We start from the raw sequence: 26,588 nt of genomic DNA on the forward strand, positions 1-26,588 counted from the left end.
TATTTGTTTTTGTACATAAGTGTGCGTCTAAGCGTGTGTAAGTGTGCGTGGGTAAGCAGGTTTGCGTGTAACTTTACTGTCACGGGGAACGCGTTTGGGCTGCGTGGCGTGAGGCCGAGCGACGCTCATGCGCGCCTTTCCCGTGTCGCGCAGAGCCGCCGGCGCCGGTGGCCCCGCCGCAGCTGCTGGGCGTGGGAGCGACATATCTGTGGATTGCACTCAACGCCAACTCCATCCTGGGAGACGGCCCCATCGTCGTGAAGGAGGTGGTCACCGCACGGAGACACCGCCAACACTGCCACCACTACCACCACTACCACCACCAACAACACTGAAACCACGACTTAAGGCAAGCTGTCTCGGGTGTGGACCAATCAACTTCAAGGATAGTGCACATTATCAGAGTTATGTCTTTTGTTTGTATTATCACTGCAGGTATTGCGGTCTATGCAAACATGACTCCTTGTAAAAAGGTGTCAGTTTTGTTGCCAGATAGAAGGGTAAAAAAACAATTAACACCAACATTAATAGCAACAACCCCTCAGTCTAATCCTGAGCAGCAATATGAGATCACTTTAGGCTTACCCCGAACCCTAAGCGCACTAGCCACCAAGACACTAGCCCTGACCCTAACTCTACTAGCCCTGACCCTAACCCCACTAGCTCTGACCCAAACCCTAACTCTACTAGCCCTGACCCTAACCCCTCTAGCCCTGACCCGAACCCCTCTAGCCCTGACCCGAACCCCTCTAGCCCTGACCCTAACCCTACTAGCTCTTACCCTATAAAGAGATGAACACCGAGTCACGCTGGACGGCACCACACCAGCTGCGCCACCCATCGCTCGGCCGCTGCGGTCACCGCTTCACCTCGCTTTGCCCCCTCTACACTGCACTCTCTGACCCCGTGACCCCGTGACCTGGTGTCCCCCAGGTGGAGTACCGCATGCCGCAGGGCGCGTGGGCGGAGATCCACCCGGTGGACACGGCGACGTACAAGCTGTGGCAGCTGGACCCCGACACGCACTACGAGGTGCGCGTGCGGCTCACGCGGCCCGGAGAGGGCGGCGCCGGCCGCCCCGGGCCCCCCCTCATCGCCCGCACCAAGTGCGCAGGTGAGGGCGACGCGGTGCCCCCCCCCCCCCGTCCCCGCTTCCCACTGCCCCCCACCAACCCCCAACCATCCCCAAACCACCTTGCTTGGATGCTTGTCGCAAAGCTTCATGGTTCGAATTCCGGTGGCCGCCGCGGTTAGCCCCACGGCGCGTATCGACCGTGACTGCGCTGGGCGCCCATCGGCTTCACGGTGGACGTCAAGGACACTGTGACGTCACTGGCAAGAGTTGGCCGTTGTGTGCCGACGCCAGGGTCCACATTTGCCAACGTTCAAAATTACATCGCAAATTCCTGAATTGGAATCACAGACAGGAGCAGGCATCTCGCCCCCTACTGGCAGACCAATGCCCCAGGTCACCTGGTTGAGCAATGTCAAATAATGAAACCGATCCCTTCCAGGATTATCCCCTTGCTGAGGAGGCAGCTGATGTCCTGGGGAAGCTGTCAGTGTCCCCGGGACATTACAAATCTTTTGAGTCCAGGTCATTCCTTCGTTTCCTCACAATAACGACGACAGCGCCTCGAAGCAACGCATCTACCTGTGGCTCTCCCCTCTCCTGGTGTCGCGAGAGGGCCCTCCCCCTCTTCTTCCACCCGTGATGCGTCGCGGTTCTTTGTAGCTCGGCGGTGATGACCGTATCACCTGCGAACCGGCGGCGTAGTCTCCACCCCCGCCTCCGCACCCCCCCCTCCCGCACCCCCCTCCCGCACCCCCCCGGGTCGTCGTCGTCGTCCGTGATGCGTCGGTGTTTTTGCATGGAGCGCGCACGGCCAGTGGCGGTAGCGGCACGAGCGAGCAAACCGAGCAAGGCCTCGGGGCCCCCATTTGGGGCCATAGGGACTCCCGGAGGCTCTAGGAGAGAACCAGGACCTGGGAGAGAACCACGTGGCCTCGGCCGGTACCTCGTGAGTTCTTCGCCGCTTTTCGCCGTAGCTTTCTTCTTCACAATTGATTGCCTTGGCAACTGATTACAAAGTGGATGATCGTTTACTTGTGATTAAAGGTTAAGATGGTGCGATTGTCTAAGTGCGTCTCGCTCACGCGTGTGTGAGGGTGCGTGCACGCGATGTGTGCATGTGGTGCTGGCCAGCTGTGTCAGCTGTGTTGGCCTTCATAGGTGTTCACGAACAGCACTTGCCCCAACAGTATGTTGAAGCTATTTAGGGGAGCTTTGTCTTTGCGTGTTATTGTGCACCACGCATCAAGTTGAGCGAGCATCACGCAATGACAGCACGTTAAAGACTTCACCAGGCCGCGTGAGTGCTGCTGCTGCTGAGGATGATGCCAATGTCATTGATACCTCTGTCTGTGTTTGTGACGTTGCTATTGATCGTCGTGTTCGCAGCGAGGGGGCTATTTATGAACATTAGCAATGATTCTGCTGATAATCATTGATGGTGCTGCTGATGATGGTGTTGACATTGATGGTGCTGCTGATGATGATGTTGACATATGTGGTGGTGGTGGTGGTGGTGATGATGGTGATGACGACGATGACATTAATCTTGCCGCCACTGCTGCTGCTGTTACTGATGATGGCGCACGGAATAAGAGATTGAGTCACCGCTGCTGCTCGTTTCCTTACCAACAAATGAGGCTTCGCATTCGGGTGGCAGCACCCCCCTCGAGGAGGATGGCAAGTAACATCTAAACCATTCCTGGGCCTCCCCTAGGTCGACTCGGCCTTAAATGAGCACCTGCTACTTTGTGCCAACATCGGCGGCCGTGCGTGTTGCTGGCCGCACTCCACCGCCTCGTTTTCGCTGATAGCACTTGCCCAAAGAGTCTATGCAGGTTATACGGGTGATCTTTGTCTTTGTTGTGCGATAACAGTCTGCAGACGGCTCCACTCATTGCCTTTGTTTGGCGGTTCCTATGCAACGGTCATTAGTAGAGCGCTGTAAGATTAAACGTGCAGTCCTTAATATCGGTTCCTCAACAAAATAACACGTATCTCGCTTCGGAGTATAATTAAAATCAGGCGCTGCCGCCGCTGATATCAATAATTGGGAATTCACGAGTGCAGGATAATCCCAGAGAAGGGAAATGAAGGCAGTATCCCACGGTCCGACAGTGTGGTGGGTGGCATGGCGACGCTACGTGGATCGGTGGCCTCCGGCGCAACGGAGGAGGGCGAGAGCAGTGGAGCTCATCTCGGGCCCTCGCAGAGTCTCGGAGGGCCCTGGAGGGAAGTGGGTTGACGTGGTCTCGGGGCATGCGGCGTGAGAACAGAGAGGAGGGCAGGAACCACGTGGGGCGAAGGAAGGCGATGAAAGCGATGGACGTGGAAGCGCCAGGGCGGAGATTGAGAGGCAGGGTCTACAAAGAGGTGGATCGGAGAAGTGAACCGCGATGTGAAGGACTTGCGGAGTGAGCGGACCTCGAGATGACGGCCTAGGGTGGGCGCGGGTGGAGAGGGGAGCAGGACGGTGCAGCCCACGTGATGAGCGAGAATAATGACAGGAAGAGGGAGATGAGGATGAATGTAGATTGGGTTGCAGAGGTGGGGTGCTGCTGCTACTGCTGTGGTGTGATGGTCAGCTCGCTGGAGTTGCAAGAAGTCACCGGTTCTATCTCCCGACGTGGCAGCTTGAAATGGTGGTGCTAGCTTCTTAAATACCCGCCGCCTCTGTCGTCCCAGCAGTACGAATGGGTTCACACCCCCAGTCAGTCGACCGGCAGGTCGCGTGCGTTGGGGTAAAGTGTGGGCATCCCACCTCCTTCAAGATGGCTTTGCCAGTGTGGACGAGTTAGAGAGCAAACACCCTCTCGAGGGGTTCGCTCAAGCTCCCTGGGGGGGGGGAGCCCTTCCGCCAATGGTGGAGTGAGCACTTGCAGGGCCGCGCCTTTACCTTTCGTGGCCAAGCGAGAGGATGGGGAGCCTGCCACGGGTAGCCCATCGGATGACCACAATGTACAGATGTGGTTTGGGAAAGTTCCAACGTTTAATTCGTTTTTGATGGGCTTTGCTCCCCTCTGAATTTACAGCACGGAGAGTGAGCGCGGAGAGTGAGCGCGGGGAAGAGGGAAGAGAGGGAGAGCGGAGCTGTGGAGGTCGAGTGGGTGGGAAGCGAAATGTTGGCTTGCGAGTGTGTGTGGCATGTGCGTTTTGCATATTGCGCGTGTGTGCGTGTGTGCCCACGGCACTTATCGGCGTGTGCGTTGCATTTAGCGCTGCGCTACGAACCCGACGACCCGTTGACAATTATCTGAACCGCTCCTGGCCCTCCCCTAGATCGACTCGGCCTAAAATTAGTACCTGGTGCGGTGTTTAAACATCGCCACTGAGGAGACAAAGGCGGCTGATCGTGGTGCTGGCCACCCACTCCCTCGCTGACAGGAATTGCGCTAACATTCTCTTAAAGGGATCTTTGCCTTTTATTTACACACACACACGCGTGTCTTCGCTGTGTATATATCTGTAGGCATGCAGGCCGGCGCGTGTGTCCATGTTGCCCGTTCAGTGAGACACAGAAGTTAATCAACAGCTCTGGGAGAACGAAAAACCAATTATCGCGTCGATTCTCGCCGCTGCGCTGTTGCCAATCATCGCGCGAGTTCGACTCCCGGTGCGGGCGTGAGTCTGGGAGAGATTCCAGATCCTCCCTCCACCTCCCTCACTACCTCCCTCCTCCTCTCCCACAAGCACCACGCGGTGGGGGGGTTATAAGCAATACAGACGGAACTGGCTTCACGAATCCTGGCGGATTTGGAGTTATTTGTGCGTCAATCTGACAAATTGGCCTGCGTTGGAGCGATAGCTGCTTGTCACCGATGCATGGCTGCTCGCACTCACCACCAGAGGCCCGCACGCTACGGCGTGTGTGTCCCAGCGCCCTTCTTAGACGCCTTCTCTTCATGTGATGTGTGTCTGTGTGCGGTGTGTGTGTGTCTCTGAGTGTGTGTCTGTGTGTGGGTCAGTCATCTCAGTCAGTCGACCCATGGCGCCTGGGTCTGTCCCGTGACTTCCTGCCAGCAGGCGTTCGACACTTCATTTGGCCTTTAAGTGCACATGGCCTGGCACAGACGCCGTGGTGACGTCACCGCCACTCAGTGGCAAATGGCGGTTGTTGTTGTTGTCTGTGTGTATGATGTGTGTGTTTGTGTGCGTGATGTGTGTGTCTTTGTGCGTGATGTGTGTGTCTGTGTGCGTCATGTGTGTTTGTCTGTGTGTGTGATATGTGTGTGGCTGTGTGTCTGTCTTTGGGTGTGGGGAGTGGTAGTGTAGCGGTTAGTGCGCTGCGCCAAGAAACCCAGCGACCCGAATTCGATTCCCGCATATGGTCAACACCAGTGACGCTGATCTGAACCGGTCCTGGGCCTCCTCGCCTAGGTCGACTCAGCCTCAAATGAGTACCTGGTGCGGTGTGTAGACATCGCCACTTGGGGGACACAGGAGGTCAGGCGTGGTTGCTGGCCACCCAGCCCCTAGCGTGCCGTACCGGCCTTCATCGGTGCTCGCTAAACCCTTCCTCGAAAGTGTGTGTGTGTGATTTCGATTTAAAGCTTTCGTGACTGCAGGGATTCTTTGAACCCCCCCCCCACCTCCTACGCATTCCACAAGTAGTGACTAATCCCATATCATAAATATGCTAAATTCCTCTTGATATGCAAATTCCTTTGTCAAGGCGCCCCTTCCCCCTCCAACCCAGCTTAAATATACGCTGCCAAGCCTGGTGGTGCCCATTCAGACGCTGTCTTTCCGACAGACCTGTTCTTCACCTGAGGACGGCTGCTTGTGTTGTGGCCGAAACGTCGTGAGAATTATTTTATTATGTTTTATTTTTATTATTTTATTATTTCCCTTCTACGTGACTTTACCGAAAGAACCAAGAAGATGTGTGTGTGTGTTTATGCTTTTACTCAATTGAGGTCACACCGCAAAAATCATCACCTCCTCTTGGCAGAACTGATGCCCGCTTGAAAGCCATGTACCTCGTCACCTTGTGGCATTATTTCCGTGCAGGGCAGCTACCATTGGGGGTGCACCTTTTTAGACGTGTTCAGACGAGATGCGATGCAAGTCGCGCGCTGGGCTCTCTATCAAGCGCAGCTCACGATGCGGTGGCGGCGTGCCTCCAAGTGGCGTATCCTCCACGTGGTGACCCACGTGGTGACCCACGTGGTCCTCTTCCTGTCTCTCAGCACAGTTCCCAGCGTGCACCTCTCCGTGCTTCTCTGCGCATCGCGATCAAGACACGACCACGGCTCTCCGTCGCTTGCCCATTGTTGTTCAGCACGATGTCCCACGTTTCGCTCCAGGGTTACACGTCGGATAGCTACGCAGCAGCAGAACAATCGAAATGACCTACGCAAGCAGCAGAATCGTACGCCTTCTGTCTCCATCATTGTCATCATCATCATCATCATCGGTGATGTCTCGAGCTGCCGTCGCCGCGAGTCGCTGACTTAGGAGTCGTCTGCCGTGGGCTGAGAAGCGCCCCGCGGGAGCTCCTCGCTTCTCGCTGGCGCCGTGCGGCCACGCCGGGGCGAGCAGCCACGCTCGCTCCCCGAGCAGAGCCACGTGCCGGCCACGATCCTTGATGAGTGAGGAGCTGCGCATGGGGGGGGGGGGGTCTCTATGAGGCTACGGGTCTCTATGGGTCTCTATGTGAGTCTATGGGCCTCTATCAGAGTCTATGGGTCTCCATGTGAGTCTATGTGCGGTAAGAATGGCGCGAACACCAAATGCACATTTCGCCCGCCCCAGCTCTCGGCCATAGCGGTGGCGGCAGTGGCTAGTAGAGGAGAGGGAGAGGCCGCCGAGCCTGCGCCGGTGCCGTGAGCTGCCGGTGCCGCTGCAGCGCCGGAGTCGATGATGGTGAAAGCGCCGTACAGACGCCTTCCATCAGAGCCACGCGGCGGGGCGGTGCTGGTGGTGGTACTAGCGGTGCCCGTGGTGCTGGTAGCGGTGCTGGGTGCAGTGCCGGTGGTGCTGGTGGCGGTGCTGGCAGTATTGGTGGTGCTGGTGGTGGTGCTGGTCGTGGTGCTGGTGGTGGTGCTGGTCGTGGTGCTGGTGGCGGTGCTGGCAGTGCTGGTGGCAGTGCTGGTGGTGCTAGCAGTATTGGTGGTGCTGGTGGTGGTGCTGGCAGTATTGGTGGTGCTGGTGGCGGTGCTGGCAGTATTGGTGGTGCTGGTGGTGGTGCTGGTGGCGGTGCTGGCAGTATTGGTGGTGCTGGTGGCGGTGCTGGTGGTGCTGGCAGTATTGGTGGTGCTGGCAGTATTGGTGGTGCTGGCGGTGCTGGTGGTGGTGGTGGCCCAAAGCCTCCCCGCGTGCTCGCTTATTTTCCCGTCAAATTGCCATGTGCTGCGTTGGGCCGGGTCCCGGGCAAATTGTTTTTTTCCATAAGCCCACACACTGCGGAAATAATGGCATTAGGAGAGCCCCTCGCGTATTTGCGAGCGGCCCAAAGTTCCATGGCGAGATTGCTGGAAGGTGATTGTCGTGTAGAGCGTGGGGTCTGCGAGCGCGGCACGCTTTCTTTTTTTTATTATTGGAACAAATTCACGGCGATAATAATTTTCCTGGAGGAGAGAGACGGGAGTGCGATGGTTGGGGTGGGGAGCAGGGGGGGGAGGAGGAGGCAAGCGGCGCTGGCCGCCGCGATGATGCGGGCCGCGATGATGCGATCAAGGGAGGGAGGGAGGGTGCAGCTCTCCTCACCCCTGAGGAATGAATTTGTTGTCCTGGTGGATGTTAAAAAAAGACATGGGCGGTGAGACACCATACACCTCCTCGGAGCTCGTCCACAAACCTTGTGAGCACAGGGGCACAGGGGCCATCGCACCGTGATTTCCGGGGCCTCTGTCACTCTTGTTGTTGTCGTTGTTGTTGGGCGCGCGAGTGGGAATGAGGTGAGATGGACGCGCCGGGGATCGCCGCTGGCTCCCGAGCGACGCGTCGCAAATCGCTGCGTGCGGCCCCTCGAATTTGCGGCAGATTTTATTTTCCGTCGCGTGGCAGAGAGCAGGCAAAAGGTGGCGGGGTCGGGGGCGGCGGGGGCCCAAATAGAGTCAGGAAATTTCAGGGCTGTGCGAGATTGCCGAGGTTGTGCATCCATCACTGCTATAGTGGTTTTTGTTGTTGTTGTTGTTATTATATCTGCCTGCCTCCCTCCATCCTTCCCGCTTGCTCGCTCACCCAACCGCTTGTCCGCCCACCCGCTCGCTCACTTGGCCGCTCGCCCACTCGCTTGCTCACCCACTCACTCATCCACTCACTCGCTCACCCACTCATTCATCCACTCACTCGCGCACCCACCCGCCCGCTTATCCACCTGCTCGCCCAGCCGCTCGCCCACCCGCTCGCTCGTCTGGCCAGCTGCGGACAGTGTTGCTTGGAGTTCGTGTACCAACATTGACCCCTCCCTTTTCTTACCTCCGCGAGAGGGTGACAACGTTCATATCTATGTGGTGTCTGCACGTTGCTCCAGCTTTCACCGGCCACTCTTCTCGCTGGCTTCTTGCCCTGCCGTTCAGTGCGGGCTTCTCCAGAGCTCTCTGCGCTCTGTTTTCGGGTCGTGACGCATGTTGTTCGGCGCGATGTCCGACGTTTTACTCCACGTGCCGGCTGATTTTTAATTAATTGGGTTCCTGCAGTTCCTGCAGAAGCTGCCACAGTGGATGTCCCCGGGATGTCCTCGAGTCTCCATGGTTCAGGACCCTCAATGCCCAATTGCATCAGGAACCACTCTTACTTGGTGGACATGTCAGTGCAGTGCTATGATTTAAAGGCAGGTGGACTCTCACAGTGGTGTCTCCATTCCATGTTTCTGTCTGTCTCCTCGTCTGTCTCTGTTTGTCTCTGTCTCCAAGTCTCCTGGTCTGCATCCCCATCTCATATTATGTCCCTATCCGTGTCGCCGTTTGTCGAGCCGTCTCTGCGTCTCCCCGCCTCGTATTCTCTGTCTCCCCGTGTCTCCCCGCCTCGTATTCTCTGTCTCCCCGTGTCTCCCTGCCTCGTATTATCTGTCTCCCCGTGTCTCCCTGCCTCGTATTTTCTGTCTCCCCGTGTCTCCCTGCCTCGTATTCTCTGTCTCCCCGCGTCTCTCCGCCTCGTATTCTCTGTCTCCCCGCGTCTCCCCGCCTCGTATTCTCTGTCTCCCCGTGTCTCCCTGCCTCGTATTCTCTGTCTCCCCGCGTCTCCCCGCCTCGTATTCTCTGTCTCCCCGCGTCTCCCCGCCTCGTATTCTCTGTCTCCCCGTGTCTCCCTGCCTCGTATTCTCTGTCTCCCCGCGTCTCCCTGCCTCGATGCCGATTATTTTTCGTACAATTTTTCAGAAATGAGTGCACGAGTAAACACGTAAATAAATGCCAGCGTAATAAGGAAAGACAAGACATAATAACCTGTTATTAACGTCACACCATTTTATTTCCATTTACAGTTTCACGTCTAACAAAGTGCAGTGACAGTTCTCATTTCGAGATGGGTTTTATTTTCTCTCCCGCAGCCCGAGCTGCGGTGTTATCGCGGCGCGCAACGCGTGGACAAATGACGATCGCCGTGAGAGAAAAAAACTTCATTACAATTCCCGTTACTCGAGAGGAAAGAGGAGGCAGAGAGAGCGAGAGAGAGAGGGGAGAGTCCTGAGAGTGCTCGCGACAAAAAGCCGTCTCGTCTGCTTCCAAACGGTTGCCATCCTCTCCCCTTTGTGTGGTTCTCCTGCTGAAAGCCACTTTGGGCCGCCGCTCTTCATCGCTGGAGATGTTTACGGCGTGAATCGGCCCGGCCGGGCGAGCGCTTGGGCGCGAGAGTCCGTGCAGTGTAGCGGAGAGCGCGCTGCGCTACGAACCCGGCACCCGAGTTTGATCCCCATTCGCTCACGGTGATAAAATTACACTATGCAACACAGTTTTTCTTCCTGGGTACTAAGTGTTATTTCGTCATTGCTTATGCCGAAAAAGTATAGAAAATGGCTATTATTCCCCACAAACTTTGCTTCTGTGACCAGGACAGTAATATTTTGAAATTTACCTATTTTCCATGAGAAAACGGGCGACTTTGTGTCTTTTCGTTCACCTAAAGTCAGAAAAAAAACATGAATCAAAATTAACTTGTATTTATACTAAAGTAATAAAAAATTACTACGAAATAATTAGTAGAAATGAGTGGTTTTTCGAGATGTATGATTATACTGTAAATTACTTTCACAAATCAGCCGCCAAATGTCGTCTCCCATCATGTTCTCGTTGTACTGTCCTTGGCAGTGGCGTTCAAAGTCCAGTATATCCTGGTGGAAGCGCTCGCCTTGCTCTTCCGAGTACGCTCCCATGTTCTCCTTGAATTTATCAAGATGAGCATCAAGGATATGGACTTTGAGGGACATCCTACAGCCCATTGTGCCGTAGTTCTTCACCAGAGTCTCAACCAGCTCTATGTAGTTTCGGCCTTGTGATTGCCCAGGAAGCCACGAACCACTGCGACAAAGCTGTTCCAAGCCGCTTTCTCCTTACTAGTGAGCTTCTTGGGGAATTCATTGCACTCCAGGATCTTCTTTATCTGTGGTCCAACGAAGACACCGGCTTTGACCTTTGCTTCAGACAGCTTCGGGAAGAAGTCTTGAAGGTACTTGAAGGCTGGCGACCCCTTATCTACAGCTCTGACAAATTGTTTCATAAGGCCCAATTTGATGTGCAGTGGTGGCATCAGCACCTTCCAGGGGTCCACCAGTGGCTCCCACTTGACGTTGTTCCTCCCCACAGAGAACTCGATCCGCTGTGGCCAGTCCCGCCTGTGGTAGTGTGCCTTGGTGTCCCTACTGTCCCAGAGGCAAAGATAGCAGGGAAACTTGGTAAAACCGCCTTGGAGACCCATCAGGAATGCCACCATTTTGAAGTCTCCGATGCCCTCCTAGCCGTACTCATCATACTTCAAGGTGTCCAGCAAGGTATTGATGTTGTTGTAATCCTCTTTGAGGTGCACCGAGTGAGCCAGGGGAAGAGATGGGTACTTGTTACCATTATGGAGCAGCACGGCTTTGAGGCTCCTGGATGAGCTGTCAATGAAGAGGTGTCACTCTTTCTGGTCACAGGCGATTCTGATTGCCTCGAACAGACTGGTCGCATTGTGGCAGAAGCAGAGCCCATCTTGATGGGTGAAGAAGCTGCAAAAAGGTTGGTGACGCTTTCTCTGATCTGCGACTTGCACACTTTCATCCAACAAGTTCCACTGCTTGAGCCTCGACGTCAAAAGCTCGGCATTGGACTTGGTGAGACCAAGATGTCTGATCAAGTCGTTGAGGTCTTTGTGCTTGGGGCAGTATGGGTTTCTCTCCTCAGCTCCACCTCTGAAATTTCCATCTGCATCTACGTCTTCCTCGCTCTCTGACTTGCCGCTCTTTTCTAAAGGCAGCTGCTCTCTCCTTCCAGAGGAGTGGGTACGGGGAGCTCATGGCAGTGTGGCACCGGGGCGATGGATGGATGGATGAAGGAAGGTCCGGATACGTGATAGCAGGTGCATTCTTGCCAGTCCGACGTTTGGAAGGGTCCACCATGCAGAAGTAGCAGTTGCTTGAGTGGTCCGCTCCGATGCGGTGCGGTGAGATGCTGGATGCTTACCACCGCCCAGAGAGATTTGTCAAATTGTGTGACGCCGTCAACGCCGTTATCACCATCGTTACAATCCACACTGTCGGTTATTCATCGTCACCGTAATGGATGAAGATCAATATTGATCACCGTTATCACTCTCGTCACCACAATAATTGTCACCTTTGCATTCACCATCAGTTAACTATTATCATGAATTCAGTTTAATTGTAATCATGAGCATCATCATCATTATTGTCATCATCATCAGTTACTGAGAATCAAGTATCGTTGATTTCATGGTCATCATCCCCACCACCACGACCATCATCATGGCATAATCATCACTCGTTGTCATGATGTTGATAGATTATCACCATGTGAGAGTAAACTGACTGAGATCGATACCAGGTGAAGCGTCTGGCTCAGCGTATTTTTTAGGACGCTGAGTCTCACGTCTCGTGTTCAGGAGCGCTCTGTGTTGGGATTTTTGGCAAATTGCAAGCGTGATTCGTCGTGCTTCATCAACTCGGAACAATGCGGGGGTCAACTCGAGCGGGCCAATGCTCCCATCTCCTTTCCGTGGCCCTGAGCCAGCGGTGGAAATTCCACATTCCTATGGCAGTGGCCGGTGTATACGTGAAACAGACACTGCCAGCTTCACACACACACACGTGGCGGCCGTGTATCTGACCCCGGAGGGGTGGTGAGGGGTGGTGAGGGGTGGTGAGGGGTGGTGAGGGGTGCGGTGTGTAAACATCGCCACTCGGGAGACAAAGGCGGCCGGGCGTGGTTCTGGCCTTCATAGGTGCTGCTCGCTAACAGCACTTGCCCCAAATGTTAGTCAAGGCTCCATGGGGGATCTTTGCCTTGTGTGTGTTTGTGTGGAGGGAGGCGTGCGTGCGTATGAGCAGGGGTGAAATTACTTCTGTCGGCCGTGAATACGCGCACCTGCCGTGTGAACCTGGGGTGTGGAAGCAATGAGAGAGTGGGCGGGAGAGAGAGGAGGGGGGAGGAGAGGGTGAGACCACGTGGGAGTGAGGAGGACATCGGCTCAACCATCACCCAGTGTCACCAGTCTCTGTCGAGAGGGCCCCACTCACCTCTGTGTACCTACAGCAACAGCGGCCATCATCGCCATCAGGATCAATCCACTGCTGGATTGAGGCCTCGTAAAACCGCAGCAATCTCCCACGGATCTGCAGCGTAACGATTCACACAGTGCGAGCTGCTAGATGTGGCTGTGTGGGAGGGTGTGGGAGGGTGTGGTTGTGTGAGTGGGTGTTGGTGGGTGTGGTTGTGTGGGAGGCTGTTGGTGGGTGTGGTTGTGTGGGTGGGTGTGCGAGGGTGTGGCTGTGTGGGAGGGTGTTGGTGGGTGTGGTTGTGTGGGAGGGTGTTGGTGGGTGTGGTTGTGTGGGAGGGTGTTGGTGGGTGTGGTTGTGTGGGATGGTCTTGGTGGGTGTGGTTGTGTTGGTGGGTGTGGTTGTGTGAGATGGTGTTGGTGGCTGTGGTTGTGTGGGAGGGTGTTGGTGGGTGTGGTTGTGGTTGTGTCGGAGGGTGTTGGTGGGTGTGGTTGTGGTTGTGTGGGAGGGTGTTGGTGGGTGTGGTTGTGTGGGATGGTGTTGGTGGGTGTGGTTGTGTGGGAGGGTGTTGGTGGGTGTCGTTGTGGTTGTGTCGGAGGGTGTTGGTGGGTGTGGTTGTGGTTGTGTGGGAGGGTGTTGGTGGGTGTGGTTGTGTGGGATTGTGTTGGTGGGTGTGGTTGTGTGGGAGGGTGTTAGTGGGTGTGGTTGTGGTTGTGTGGGAGGGTGTTGGTGGGTGTGGTTGTGTTGGTGGGTGTGGTTGTGTGGGAGGGTGTTGGTGGGTGTGGTTGTGTGGGAGGGTGTTAGTGGGTGTGGTTGTGGTTGTGTGGGAGGGTGTTAGTGGGTGTGGTTGTGGTTGTGTGGGAGGGTGTTTGTGGGTGTGGTTGTGTGGGAGGGTGTGGTTGTGTGGGAGGGTGTTTGTGGGTGTGGTTGTGTGGGAGGGTGTTTGTGGGTGTGGTTGTGGTTGTGTGGGAGGGTGTTTGTGGGTGTGGTTGTGTGGGAGGGTGTGGTTGTGTGGGAGGGTGTTTGTGGGTGTGGTTGTGTGGGAGGGTGTTTGTGGGTGTGGTTGTGTGGGAGGGTGTGGTTGTGTGGGAGGGTGTTTGTGGGTGTGGTTGTGTGGGAGGGTGTTTGTGGGTGTGGTTGTGTGGGAGGGTGTGGTTGTGTGGGAGGGTGTTTGTGGGTGTGGTTGTGTGGGAGGGTGTTAGTGGGTGTGGTTGTGTGGGAGGGTGTTTGTGGGTGTGGTTGTGTGGGAGGGTGTTTGTGGGTGTGGTTGTGTGGGAGGGTGTTTGTGGGTGTGGTTGTGTGGGAGGGTGTTAGTGGGTGTGGTTGTGTGGGAGGGTGTTTGTGGGTGTGGTTGTGTGGGAGGGTGTTTGTGGGTGTGGTTGTGTGGGAGGGTGTTTGTGGGTGTGGTTGTGTGGGAGGGTGTGGTTGTGTGGGAGGGTGTTTGTGGGTGTGGTTGTGTGGGAGGGTGTTTGTGGGTGTGGTTGTGTGGGAGGGTGTTTGTGGGTGTGGTTGTGTGGGAGGGTGTTTGTGGGTGTGGTTGTGTGGGAGGGTGTTTGTGGGTGTGGTTGTGTGGGAGGGTGTGGTTGTGTGGGAGGGTGTTAGTGGGTGTGGTTGTGGTTGTGTGGGAGGGTGTTTGTGGGTGTGGTTGTGTGGGAGGGTGTTTGTGGGTGTGGTTGTGTGGGAGGGTGTTTGTGGGTGTGGTTGTGTGGGAGGGTGTGGTTGTGTGGGAGGGTGTTTGTGGGTGTGGTTGTGTGGGAGGGTGTTTGTGGGTGTGGTTGTGTGGGAGGGTGTGGTTGTGTGGGAGGGTGTTTGTGGGTGTGGTTGTGTGGGAGGGTGTGGTTGTGTGGGAGGGTGTTTGTGGGTGTGGTTGTGTGGGAGGGTGTGGTTGTGTGGGAGGGTGTTTGTGGGTGTGGTTGTGTGGGAGGGTGTGGTTGTGTGGGAGGGTGTTAGTGGGTGTGGTTGTGTGGGAGGGTGTTTGTGGGTGTGGTTGTGTGGGAGGGTGTGGTTGTGTGGGAGGGTGTTTGTGGGTGTGGTTGTGTGGGAGGGTGTGGTTGTGTGGGAGGGTGTTTGTGGGTGTGGTTGTGTGGGAGGGTGTGGTTGTGTGGGAGGGTGTTTGTGGGTGTGGTTGTGTGGGAGGGTGTTAGTGGGTGTGGTTGTGGTTGTGTGGGAGGGTGTTAGTGGGTGTGGTTGTGTGGGAGGGTGTGGTTGTGTGGGAGGGTGTTTGTGGGTGTGGTTGTGTGGGAGGGTGTTAGTGGGTGTGGTTGTGTGGGAGGGTGTGGTTGTGTGGGAGGGTGTTTGTGGGTGTGGTTGTGTGGGAGGGTGTTTGTGGGTGTGGTTGTGTGGGAGGGTGTTAGTGGTTGTGGTTGTGTGGGAGGGTGTTAGTGGGTGTGGTTGTGGTTGTGTGGGAGGGTGTTGGTGGATGCGGTTGGGTGGTTAGCGGGGGTTGACTCAGCGGAGCGGTAAATCAGGTTTTGGAGTAACACGGCCCTCCCCTCCTCACCCCTCCCATCCCCTCCTCACTCCCCTCCTCACTCCCTGGCCCTCCCATCCCCTCCTCACTCCCCTCCTCACTCCCCTCCTCACTCCCTGGCCCTCCCATCCCCTCCTCGTTCCCTTTCTCACTCCCCTCCTCCCTCCTCTTCTCGTTCCCCTCGCCGTGTCTTCATTCCACTCGCCGCTATTATTTTTCATATTATACGATGCTTGCGTGTTTATTTATTGTTTGTGTTTGTTTTTATTTCCTGTGTTTGTTTGTGTTCGTTGTTTATTTCCTCCCTCGCCATTTCCCCGGTGACCGCAATTCGTTTGTCGTTGACTCCGAGACGAGGTCGGCCTCGTGTGAGCGGCGGCACCCCTAGCAACACCTCGTCACCCCTAGCAACACCTCATCCCCCATAGCAACACCTCGTCACCCCTAGCAACACCTCGTCACGCCCACCAACACCTCGTCACCCCTAGCAACACCTCGTCACCCCTAGCAACACCTCGTCACCCCTAGCAACACCTCGCCACCCCCAGCAACACCTCGTCACCCCTAGCGACACCTCGTCACCCCTAGCGACACCTCGTCACCCCTAGCAACACCTCGTCACCTGGCCGCTCGTCCCCTCACCTCGTCGCAGGCGGCAGCAGCCCCCGTGACCTCGCCACGGCCCCCCTCGACTCCGTTGCGCAATCCCCATCGCATCTCTTGACCCACTCGCCTCCTCGCGACAAAGACAAAGATCCCCCGTGTAGCCTCAACAGACTGTTGGGGCAAGTGCCGTTAGCGAGTAGCACCTATGAAGGCCGGTACGGCACACGAGGGGGTGGGTGGGCAACACCATGCCCGGCCGCCTTTGTCTCCCTAGTGACGATGTTTACACACCGCACCAGGTACTCACCACGCACCATCTCACCTGGTGACGCTCGCACCATCGCACTCACCACCTCGCACTCACCCCTCCTGACGTCACCTCGCTTCACGCTCCCACTCGCCCGCTCGTCCTCACCTCGTCTCACTCGTCCTCACCTCGTCTCACTCGCCCGCACCTCATCACAGTTGCTGATGCAGCTGCTACGAGCCCTCTCTTCGCCATAAACCCCCCCCCCACTCTCGCCGTATTTACTTCCCCGCATTGTGATCGCCCGTAAATAATGCCCCGCGCGAGTTTTATGTGCGCATGAGTGAGTGCGTGAGTGTGTGTGCGTGTGTGTGAGTGTGTGTGTGCGTGTGTGTGTGCGAGTGTGTGAGAGTGTGTGCGCATGAGTGTGTGCATGTGAGTGTGTGTGTGTGTGCGTGTGAGAGTGAGTGTGTGTGAGTGTGTGAGAGTGTGTGCGCATGAGTGAGTGCGTGTGTGTGTGCAAGTGTGTGCGTGAGTGTTTGTGAGTGTGTGTGCGTATGAGCGTGTGAGTGTGTGTGTGAGTGTGTGTGCGAGTGCGTGTGAGCGTGTGTGCGTGAGAGTGTGTGAGTGTGTGTGCGTGTGAGCGTGTGTGCGTGTGAGCGTGTGTGCGCGTGTGCGCGTGTTAGTGTTAATGCGTGTGAGTGTGTGTGCGTGTCAGTGAGCGTGTGAGTGTGTGAGTGTGTGTGCGTGTGAGTGTGTGTGCGTATGAGCGTGTGAGTGTGTGTGTGAGTGTGTGTGCGAGTGCGTGTGAGCGTGTGTGCGTGAGAGTGTGTGAGTGTGTGTGCGTGTGAGCGTGTGTGCGTGTGAGCGTGTGAGCGTGTGTGCGCGTGTGCGCGTGTTAGTGTTAATGCGTGTGAGTGTGTGCGCGTGTCAGTGAGCGTGTGAGTGTGTGAGCATGTGTGAGTGTGTGAGCGTGTGAGTGTGCGTGTGAGTGTGTGTGCGTCTGGGTGCATGCGTGTGTGCGCGTGAGTGTGTGTGTTGGGAGTGGCAGGGTAGCGGTTAGCGTGCTGCGTTACGAATCCGGCGACCCGAGTTCGAATCCTCCTCACGGCCAACATCAGTGACAATGATTTGAACCTGTCTCTGAACGCGTTACTGGGGAGACAAAGGCGGCCGGGTGTGGTGCTGGCCACCCGCCACCCCCTCGTGTGCCGTGACGGCCTTCGGAGGTGCTCGCTAACAGCACTTGCCCCAACAGTCCGTTAAGGCTATACGGTGGATCTTTGTATTTGTGTGAGGTGTTTATGTAATTTATTGGTCGCTAAGGCAATAGCGGAACAATAAGAACACCGCGATATTATCTCAAGGTTCCCAAATACACTCCGCGTTTAATACATTTCACTTTCACCGCTTGATCAAATCCTCGATCAGATGAACGGCGTCGTCGCCGCAGTCTCCACGTCGTGGGCGCGATCACCCCCCCACCGCCCCTCCCGCCCCACCACCCCCCACCCTCCCCCCACTCTCCCCCCACCCTCCCCCACCAACCCCCCCACCAACCTCCCCACCAACCACCCCCCACCCCCGAGTGTGCGAATCGCAGACGGCGCAGCACGTCGACATCGCGTAACGTGTCGCGAAATAGCTTCGTGTTTTTCCAAATGTCATCGGCACCATCTTATAAACGTGATATTGAAAAGTCCACAGAGCATGTTTAAAGAAAATAAACAAATCTGCGTGTAAGTGTGTGTGTGTGCGCGCGTGCGGAGTGGTGGTGCAATGGTGCGCTAACCACTCGACCTCAAATGAGCACCTGGTGCGATATATAAACATCGACACTTTGGAGACAAAGGCGGCCGTGCCTGGTGCTTGCCACACACCCCCTGAAGTGCCGTACCAGCCTTTAATAGGTGCTACTCGCTAATAGCACTTTCCGCAACAGCCTGTAAAGGCTGCACGGGCGACCTTTGTCTGTGTGTGCACGCACCTGCTTGAGCACGCGTGTGCACGTGGCCTCGTAATCCCTCGGCCGTGGATTTACGTTTTGCATTTTTCGCAGACGGATTTTTCCCAAATTTTACGGAAGCCAAACAACGACCACGAATAATCACGCCGCTCGCCAAACCCGGGCAACGTTAGCAAATCAACCCAATTAGCGGGCGGATAATGAAATAGTAAATCAAATTGGCACGCTTGTGAATCGAACCGTTCAGATTGAACGTGGGCGTCGGGGCAATGGGCAGCAGCTGCCCGAGAGGACGCCGAGAGACGGATTGGGTGTCCCCGGCAGCAGCAGCGACGATGGCCTTGGTGGTGGGGTGCTGCTGACGACCACTGAAGGATGAGGATATGGTGCCAGCTCTCGCAAAGCCAAGGAATTAACCGGCCCGGCCTTCTCGGCTCATCACCACCGTGCAGGGGGTGATAAAATAGGTACCGCCTTGTGTGAAGCCAACTACTGTGGGTCGTCACATGGAGTGGCTTTCTCCTCGCCGTAGGAATGTGGAATTTCCACCACGTGCCCAGGACTTTAAGTGGGTGGCGAGTGCTGCCGAATGCAAATTCGAGTTGAAAACTTATTTCGATTTTATTTTTAATTTGACTCTCCCGCTCCTGAGATGTTCATGAGTGGAATGAGAATTGACAAAATATAATCTCTTCGACAGAAATAAAAATGATACTGAGCCAACACAGATAATTGAAATGATAATTACCCTTCAGTTAAAAACAAGGGCTCTGGGCTCATTTTAACGCGTGCATCGATCATAACGGCGGTGTCCTCACTCGCGCTCTCTCCCTTACTCTCTCTTACTCTCTCGCTTGCTCTCTCACTTGCTCTCTCGCTTGCTCTCTTGTTCATGCGCAGGGAGTGCCACCCTGGAGGATGTCAAGGTCCCTCCCCTCCCTTCCCCTCCCCTCCCCTTCACTCCCCTTCCCTCCCGCGCCACCTTCGCAACTTTCAGAAACATTTGAGACCTCCACGCCGTTCGGCGCATCGTGAGTTTCATGAGCGGGGAAAACGATCGCTGCGAGGGGCGTGTTGGAGTGCCATGCCAGGATCGCGCCGGCCACCGCACGCCAAACAAACAGCACGTGGTGGCACGGAAACGCAGGGCAGAGCCGCACAGCAAAATCAAACATCCCCCGTATAGCCTTTAAAAGGCTGTTGGGGCAAGTGCTGTTTACGAGTAGCGTCTATGATAGCCGTCATGCCAATTGAGGGGGTGGGTGGCCAGCACCATGCCCGCACCAGGTACTCATTTGAGGCCGAGTCAACCTAGGAGAGACCCAAGACGGGTTCAAATATTTGTCGCCGTTATTGTTCACAAGTGGGAATTTAACTCGGGTGGCTGGTTTTGTAGCTCGTTGCGTTCATGGCTACGCCGCCGCGCCCCAGAGTGGTGCTGCAGAGCGTCCGCGTCGTTGATGTGCGCGGCCGCGCCTCGTACCGTCCGCGCCTCGTACCGTCCGCGTAGGGTACGGGCGGCGGAGTAAATTGTGTCAATCTCGGAGGATTGGGCGACCGCTGCTCTGATGGGCGAATTTCATATTACGACTACGCAGAAATTGACTGCGATGCGTGGGCGTGCAGGCGCGTGATTTGTTTTGGACCCTTGTTTTTGAGATTCGTCGCGGAGGCATAAGCCCCGGCGCTGCAGGGCGCCCCTAAACGAGCGGTGGCCTCCAGCCGAGAGCAACGAGCGCCGAGCGAGGATTAACGAGTCCGAGGCGCCGCATGTTTCGTAATCGCCGAATCTCGTGGAGCGCTTCTGTGGCCTCGGCAGTTGAGCGCTCTCGGTGCAGGGGCTGGGAGGCAGGTGGGCACCCCCTCCTCTACCCCCCCTCTACCCCCCCCTCTACCCCCCCCCCTCTACCCCATACTGCATTGGGTGGTGTGGGGGAGGACTTGCCATTGAGACTCGGATGACAACTTAATTTTGCCATGGCCAGGATGAGTGTGTGTGTGTATGTAGGGAGTGGAAGTGCCATGGTTGGCACACTGCGCTTCCAGACGGCCGAGGTTAAATTCCCGGTCACGGGTAATGTCAGCCAAATTGAAGCCTCGGTCTTACCTAGAGACCCCATCAACTGGGGTAGAGACCCAGAGCTTTGCATGAACTCACGTAGACACACGGAGACCAAGAGAGATGCATCGTCTCACACAGGGCTTCATTTCTTGCCATATGTTTTCTGGGTCACTGCTTCCGAATCACTCTTCTAACGCGAGGACCACAATCATTTACTGCTTCCGTGGGCTTCACTCCACCCGTGTTGAGGACTCAGTCTACCAGACACCGTGCCATCTCATCCACCACACTGCACGTCACAATAACGCACTCAACCACCCATCCACCACACTGCCTCATCCCTCGCGCGGCTCCACTTTGGAATCCCCTCCTTCCATCATTATCTCTTTTCTCAAGCTCTGATAATCACCTTACTCCACTCAAGGACCGTATTACACTCGTAATTCACAACTTCGAAAGTGCTGTTTTTTTGCCGGCCGTTTGACCTTTTGGGCTTCTGGCCCTGTGCTCGGCATTGTGGAGTCGGATGGCACCGCGACCAGCAGCCTCAACCGTAGCGAGAGGCATCCTGGATGTGTCGTGCTGGGCGTGGATATAGTTTCGGTGTCACCAAACCCGTATCAACCGTGAGAGACCTGGCCGACTGTGGCTCTCTGCTCTGCAGAGGACGAATAGAAACCCAACGACCAGGCTTCGCTCTGAGTCTGCGCACGTTTCAATTAAGGAGCAACAACTTTAATTGTGTGTGTGTGCGCGCGCTTGCACATCGACAAAATAAATAAATAATGTGCACCATGGGGTTTATGAGCGAGCGAGTGAGCGGATCAAACTTCTCGCGGCTAGAGTGGGCGGCGGTAAATCGCGGCAGAGCAGACATTTCATCTGACGGGGAAGCGTGTCCCGTGGTGGGGGGACGGGGTGGCGGTGGGGAGACTTAATTGCTCTTTAATCTCAGCTGATTGATTAAACGCTCCGCCGCGCCGCCCGCCGCCGTCGGCAGAGGCGGCCGCGGCCTCTCCCGCTGGGGCGCTCAGCGGAACACGGCGCCTTTGTGGCGCCGCCACACGAACTGTGACTCCGCTCGGCCAATCAGAATCTTGTTTTTATCCCGGAGAAATCCGATGAGCTTTGAAGCTCTTTTCCACAGGAAGTTCAGTCATTTCACAGGCTCCCCAGTAGGTCGGCGGCTGCTGCTGCAGATTTCCACTCTTTGTTGTAAACGATTAAAATGTTTGGGGGATGTTGTTGTTGTTGTTGATATGAGTGTTATAATGTCGTTTTGCATTGTTCTGCCACACGATCCGAACGCCGGGTATAATAGTGAAGCGCGTTGCAGCTCATCTCAACCACTCGCTGCCCTGCTGCAGTCTGGCCGAGTGGACCAATTGGGCCCAATTGGCCCGTCATGGCGGCACACGTGGCCTCCTCCTTTCCCGATGACGTCACAGAATCTTACATCTCCGCTGTGCAGCGGGACGGCACGTCGCACCTCTCGGTTCTCACGCTCGGTTCTCACGCTCGGCTACACTCGAGTTTTACTTTACTGGGCAGAGCCCATTGAGCTGTGAACTCTTCCTCGCCCCCGCGGCGCCCCGTTAATTAACCAGGGCGGCCGTCGACCTCAAACCGCAAACCTCCACAATGAGCGACCGCCCGGCCCTGTCGCCGCGATGATGTCATCTGTGTGACGGCACCGCAGACGATGGCACCCGCACCCCGCACCCCGCTCACCACCCCGGCTCCGCTCGCTCCAATCTCCGCTTCCTTTGACTGGCAGCGTGCGTCGCGCTGCGGTAATTGCTTCCGAACATCATCAGCAGTGGTAACGGCGCAGCCCCGCAATCCCCTGCTCACGCCACTGCTGGCAGGAAGGAGTGAGAGGGGGCTCTGTAGGGCCCCTCTCGGGGGGTATTTTGGCCTCCTCTTCAGCACCGCTTCACCCAACCACACCACGGCTTGTGGCAAACTGTGGTGCAACCATTCAGGCTGCTGGGTGTACAGAGGCGTCGGGATTTCATGAACCTGTACACATATATATAGAGAGATATACAGATACACATACAGATAGATCAATACATACAGGTAGATCAATACATACAGGTAGATCAATACATACAGGTAGATCAATACATACAGGTATATACATAAAGAAACATTTACACATACGGATACATATATACATACTAAAACATACATACAGATACATATATACATACTAAAACATACATACAGATACATATATACATACTAAAACATACATACAGATACATATATACATACTAAAACATACATACAGATACATATATACACACAGAATTTCTCAATCAATATTTTGTGGGTTGCTAGTCGACTGGAGCAGGTGACGGGTGACGGAGTAGCCATGGCCAGAGCGAGTGCGCCACTGGATGTGGTGTGCCGGGTGCGGAAACATTTTCCCGGCTCGCCCACCCTGGACAGACGCGGCTGAGATTGAGCGGCAGAGTGGGGGGAGCAGAGATTTGGAAAACTTTCTTCCAGAATTCCACCGAGAAATCATGGTGATTGGAGGAGAAGGGGTGGGTGGGGGGGCACGGGGAAGGAGGAAGAGGGAGTCTGGGAGGAGCAGGAGGAGGAAGGTCGCTTTTGATTTCACAGAATAATTTGCGCTAAATTGCACGTCCGCTCAAGGGGCGCGCGCGTGACCGAGTGAAGGCTCGGATGAGTTAAAGTTTTCCTCGCTTGCACTGTAATTTAATTAAACCTGACCCCAGCACTCCCCAGGTAATTGAGCGCACGTCAGGTGCAAAATTGCTTTGTGTTTCCCACTTTGATTAACGAAAAGTTCAGCGTTGTACGATTAACGCCACACGCTCTCGCGCCCTCGCTACACAAACATCGCCGTGTTGATCCTCAGCCGAGGCAAATGCATGATCCCCCCCCCTCACACCCCCCCCTCACTCCCCCTTTCCCCCCCTCACACCCCCTCACTCCCCCGCTCTCACTCTCCCCCGCACTCTCTATCTCACCCCCGCTCTCCCCATTTTACCCCTCACTGCACTTAGCGCGGTTGACTATGTACAGTAAGAAAGAAGTTAAACATAAATACATCACAATACATTCACTCCCCCTCACTCCCGCTCTATCCTCTCGTGTTCTCCATCGTTTTCCCTCCAGCCCCCCTCACTCCTCCATGCCAGGCCCCGCAGACGATGATGGTGACGTTGTTGACGATGTTGACGATGTTACGATGATGACGATGTTGAAGATGATGACGATGTTGACGATGTTGACAAAGATGACGATGCTGACGATGATGACGATGATGACGATGTTGACGATGATGACGACGATATTGACGATGTTGACGATCAACGGTGCTCGGGGGTAACACTGCGTGCGATTGCTCGGCACCACATCCGACGTTTCACCTCGCCCGCCCCGGGGAGCTTGTTCTTGAGGAGCTGAATGCGCTTCAGTTAGCGGTGGCCGCGGCGGTCTCGCCCGAGACAACAACAACGGCGAGGGCAGCGGAGTACGTTTGTGTGTTCGCTCCGTCGCGCCATCGCGACGGACGTCGCTTCACAGGCACAGCCTGGGATCGTTTCTCAGTGGGGGCAGGGGGAGGGGCGGGGGGTGGAGGCGCGATCGAGTAAACTCACGAGGGTCGTCATATCCCGAGTTGACGGCGGGAAGGGACGCTCGCGCCGAGCGGCAGATCGCTCGCGCCGAGCGATGGCACTGACGCCGAGGGCGGCGACCTTTGTTTGCGCAGAGCCGACGCGGGCGCCGGGCCAGCTGGAGGTGTACAACGTGAAGCCGCGCCAGCTCAGCGTCGAGTGGGAGGCGCTGGGCTACAACGTGACGCGCTGCTACCGCTACAACATCACGGCGCGCTACCGCTACGCCCGGCGAGCGCCGCTCCCGTCGCCCGGCGCCGGCACCGCCGCCCTCGGCGCGCACGCGGAGGTAATGCCGGCGGCGTCCTGCCATGGTGGTGGTGGTGGTCGGTGAGTGTGTTGAGGTTGGTGGTTTAGAGTGAGTGAAGTTGGGGGGTGTTGCAGTGGTGGTGGTGAGTGAAGTGGGTGGGCTGCTGTGGTGGTGGTGGTGGTGAGGGAAGTGGGTGTGTTTTAGCGGTGGTGGAGACGAATGAGTTTGGTGGTCGTGGTGAGATGGTACTGTTGATGGCGATGGTAGCCGTGGTGGTGCCAGCTGTGTGGAGATTGCTCCTAGCTGCGTCCCCCCCCCACCACCCCCCCACAGGAGGTGACGCTGGAGGAGGTGTGGATGGGCGACGATGACTCGGTGACGATGATGACCCTCCACGACCTCCCGCCCTTCACCAACGTGAGCCTGCGCCTCGTCCTCTCGAACTCTGAGGGCCGGAAGCAGAGCGAGGAGATCACTGCGCAGACCACGGAGGATGGTACGCTCCTTCCTTCTCATTCCTCCTTCACATCCTTCCTCCCTCCTCCCTCCTCCCTCCCTCCTGATGGGTGGTTTGCTGAAGAATTGCAGACTTGTTGTCGGTGAGCAGCGAGTCATCCACAGTTTGGGTCACACTCTGGATGGCTTCTCTACCTCCTCGGAAGGAGCGGGGGAGGCTCACGGATTGACGAGGTGGTCCGTCGTTTGTGGGGGGCGACGCTGCTGCTGATGATCTCAAATTCCGCGTCTTGGCCAGACGTTCGCTATATTTGTTTGTTTATTCAATCTGACCGCGGGGGAAACGTGTCGTCTCCGTGCGTGTGCCTGGCAGTGCCGAGCCCGGTGGCCCTGCAGTCGTTGAAGGCGCAGAGCTTCGAGGAGAAGCTGCAGGTGCAGTGGGGGGAGCCCAGCGAGAGCAACGGGGTGATCACGCTCTACGAGGTGAGGCCCTCCCCACCCCCCCGGCCCCCCCCCCCACCCCCGCCCGCGGAGCGACGGCGGCGCTCGTGCCAGGAATCGTCTCGCGACCTTGACGTCGCCGCAATCGCTTGCGCCAGGCTAGGTGCGCTTTGAGGCCGTCGCGTGACGTTTGGAAGGCTCGCTGCTGGCAGGAGGTCACGGGACGGACCCGGGTGCCATGCGTGGACTGACTTGAGGTGACTGTGGCAGACGCCACCACCTTCGGTAATTCGATTTTTGCCAATCAAATTACCAAAGGGCCGTGCCACGCACCGCGCGCAGCACCGCTGGTGCCACACGCTGCCGCTTCGTGTCCGCGTGCTCGCGTGACGATTACCCAGCTCGCGTCGCGCATCTTGCCCTGCAGCTCGCATCGTAGCCAACCAATGAATGGGTGGCTACATATGGTGCAAAAGAAGTTCAACATACACCAAAGGTTCCGTCGTCATCAATACCATCGTCATCATCATTATCGTCGTTGTTAGTAGCAGCCATGATCGATAATCCGCTCTCCAAAGACTGCACTCAAAAATAACATCAACATTTGTGTGTGGACCTCATTCCAGCTTTTAGAATCAAAAATATCGGTGATGTGATGAAAGTTACTGTCGGTGGTAAGAGCGGGTGGGAAAGTGGTACCCCGTAGCGCGTGCACCAGCGATATCGGAGGCGGCTCTGTGATGTCCTCTTCACACGGCGGTGCCGCGCTGCTCTGCGAGAGCTCAGAACGGATTCTCGGTCATAAAACTGCGGGGGGAAAAGACCAAAAAAAAAATTGAAACCTCAATTTATTTGGCCAAGAAGGCGACGTAGCCTGCGGGGTGCAGACCGAGAGGATGATTGACCTCCGTGGTAGCCTTGCCCCGGGGGGGGCGTTGGGATCACCACGGACATCGCATCCGTGAATGGTGGCAGCAAGCGCGTCATTCCTGCGATCAATGAACTCAAATGTGATTTTATTTTGGCGATTTAAACCGGCGGTGGCCCACCTCGTTATTTATTAACGCCCTGGTTCACGACCCCCGGGTGGAGGAGGGTAGGAGGGGTGGGGGGGTCGTGACCCACAGTTACAACCATGTCACTTATCCGGTGACGTAGGATCACTGAGACTCGAGACTCGTTTTCAGGAGGGTCCTGCCACAATCCTCTTTTGAATGAGCTCATCAATGTTGGTTGTGCAACTCAAGAGTAGAGCTCACGCAGTGAGTCGGTTATGAATGAACTCGGTGAATTGACTGAAACCTGTAGTTTATTAAATTGTTTGTGGTCGTTACTCAGGCCTCTTTGAAAATAGTTCGGAACCCCCCACATCCTGCCTTTTGAAGGTGGGAAACCCCGGACTAGTCATGCCCAGGACATGGCTGATGATGACATTACCAGGTCCTGCCCATCATCACCTCCCGTCCAGCGGCACACGTTGAAACGGAATTGGGCCTTTTATTAAAACCAACACATTTTGCACTCTCTCATTGTCCGAGTGATCAAGCCGATAATCCTTCCTTAAATGTTTAATTGGATGGCCCCATTGTGCCCCAAGGTGGCGCAATGTGAAACAAACACATCGGTGGCGAGATGGGGTGCGGATGGGTTAAAGTGTGGGGCGGGTGGGGGTGGCGGGGAGGGGGGGGTTTGCTTTCCCCCGGGCGAGC

General features: G+C 56.0%; 1 protein-coding gene across 9 annotated transcripts in view; it reads left to right on the top strand.

Moving 5' to 3' along the window:
* The window catches only part of LOC144935909 (receptor-type tyrosine-protein phosphatase kappa-like), a 151,094-nt gene that overhangs the window by 64,179 nt on the left and 60,327 nt on the right, over positions 1 to 26,588 (top strand). For all 9 annotated transcript variants that reach the window (XM_078862774.1, XM_078862776.1, XM_078862780.1 and 6 more), the window contains exons 7-11: positions 154 to 266; positions 934 to 1,114; positions 23,828 to 24,021; positions 24,316 to 24,478; positions 24,812 to 24,921. In XM_078862774.1, coding sequence (XP_078718900.1) covers positions 154 to 266; positions 934 to 1,114; positions 23,828 to 24,021; positions 24,316 to 24,478; positions 24,812 to 24,921 — 761 coding nt within the window. The remainder of the gene's footprint in view (positions 1 to 153; positions 267 to 933; positions 1,115 to 23,827; positions 24,022 to 24,315; positions 24,479 to 24,811; positions 24,922 to 26,588) is intronic.

This window comes from Lampetra fluviatilis, chromosome 14 (assembly GCF_964198595.1).
Source record: "Lampetra fluviatilis chromosome 14, kcLamFluv1.1, whole genome shotgun sequence".
Lineage (NCBI taxonomy): Eukaryota > Metazoa > Chordata > Hyperoartia > Petromyzontiformes > Petromyzontidae > Lampetra > Lampetra fluviatilis.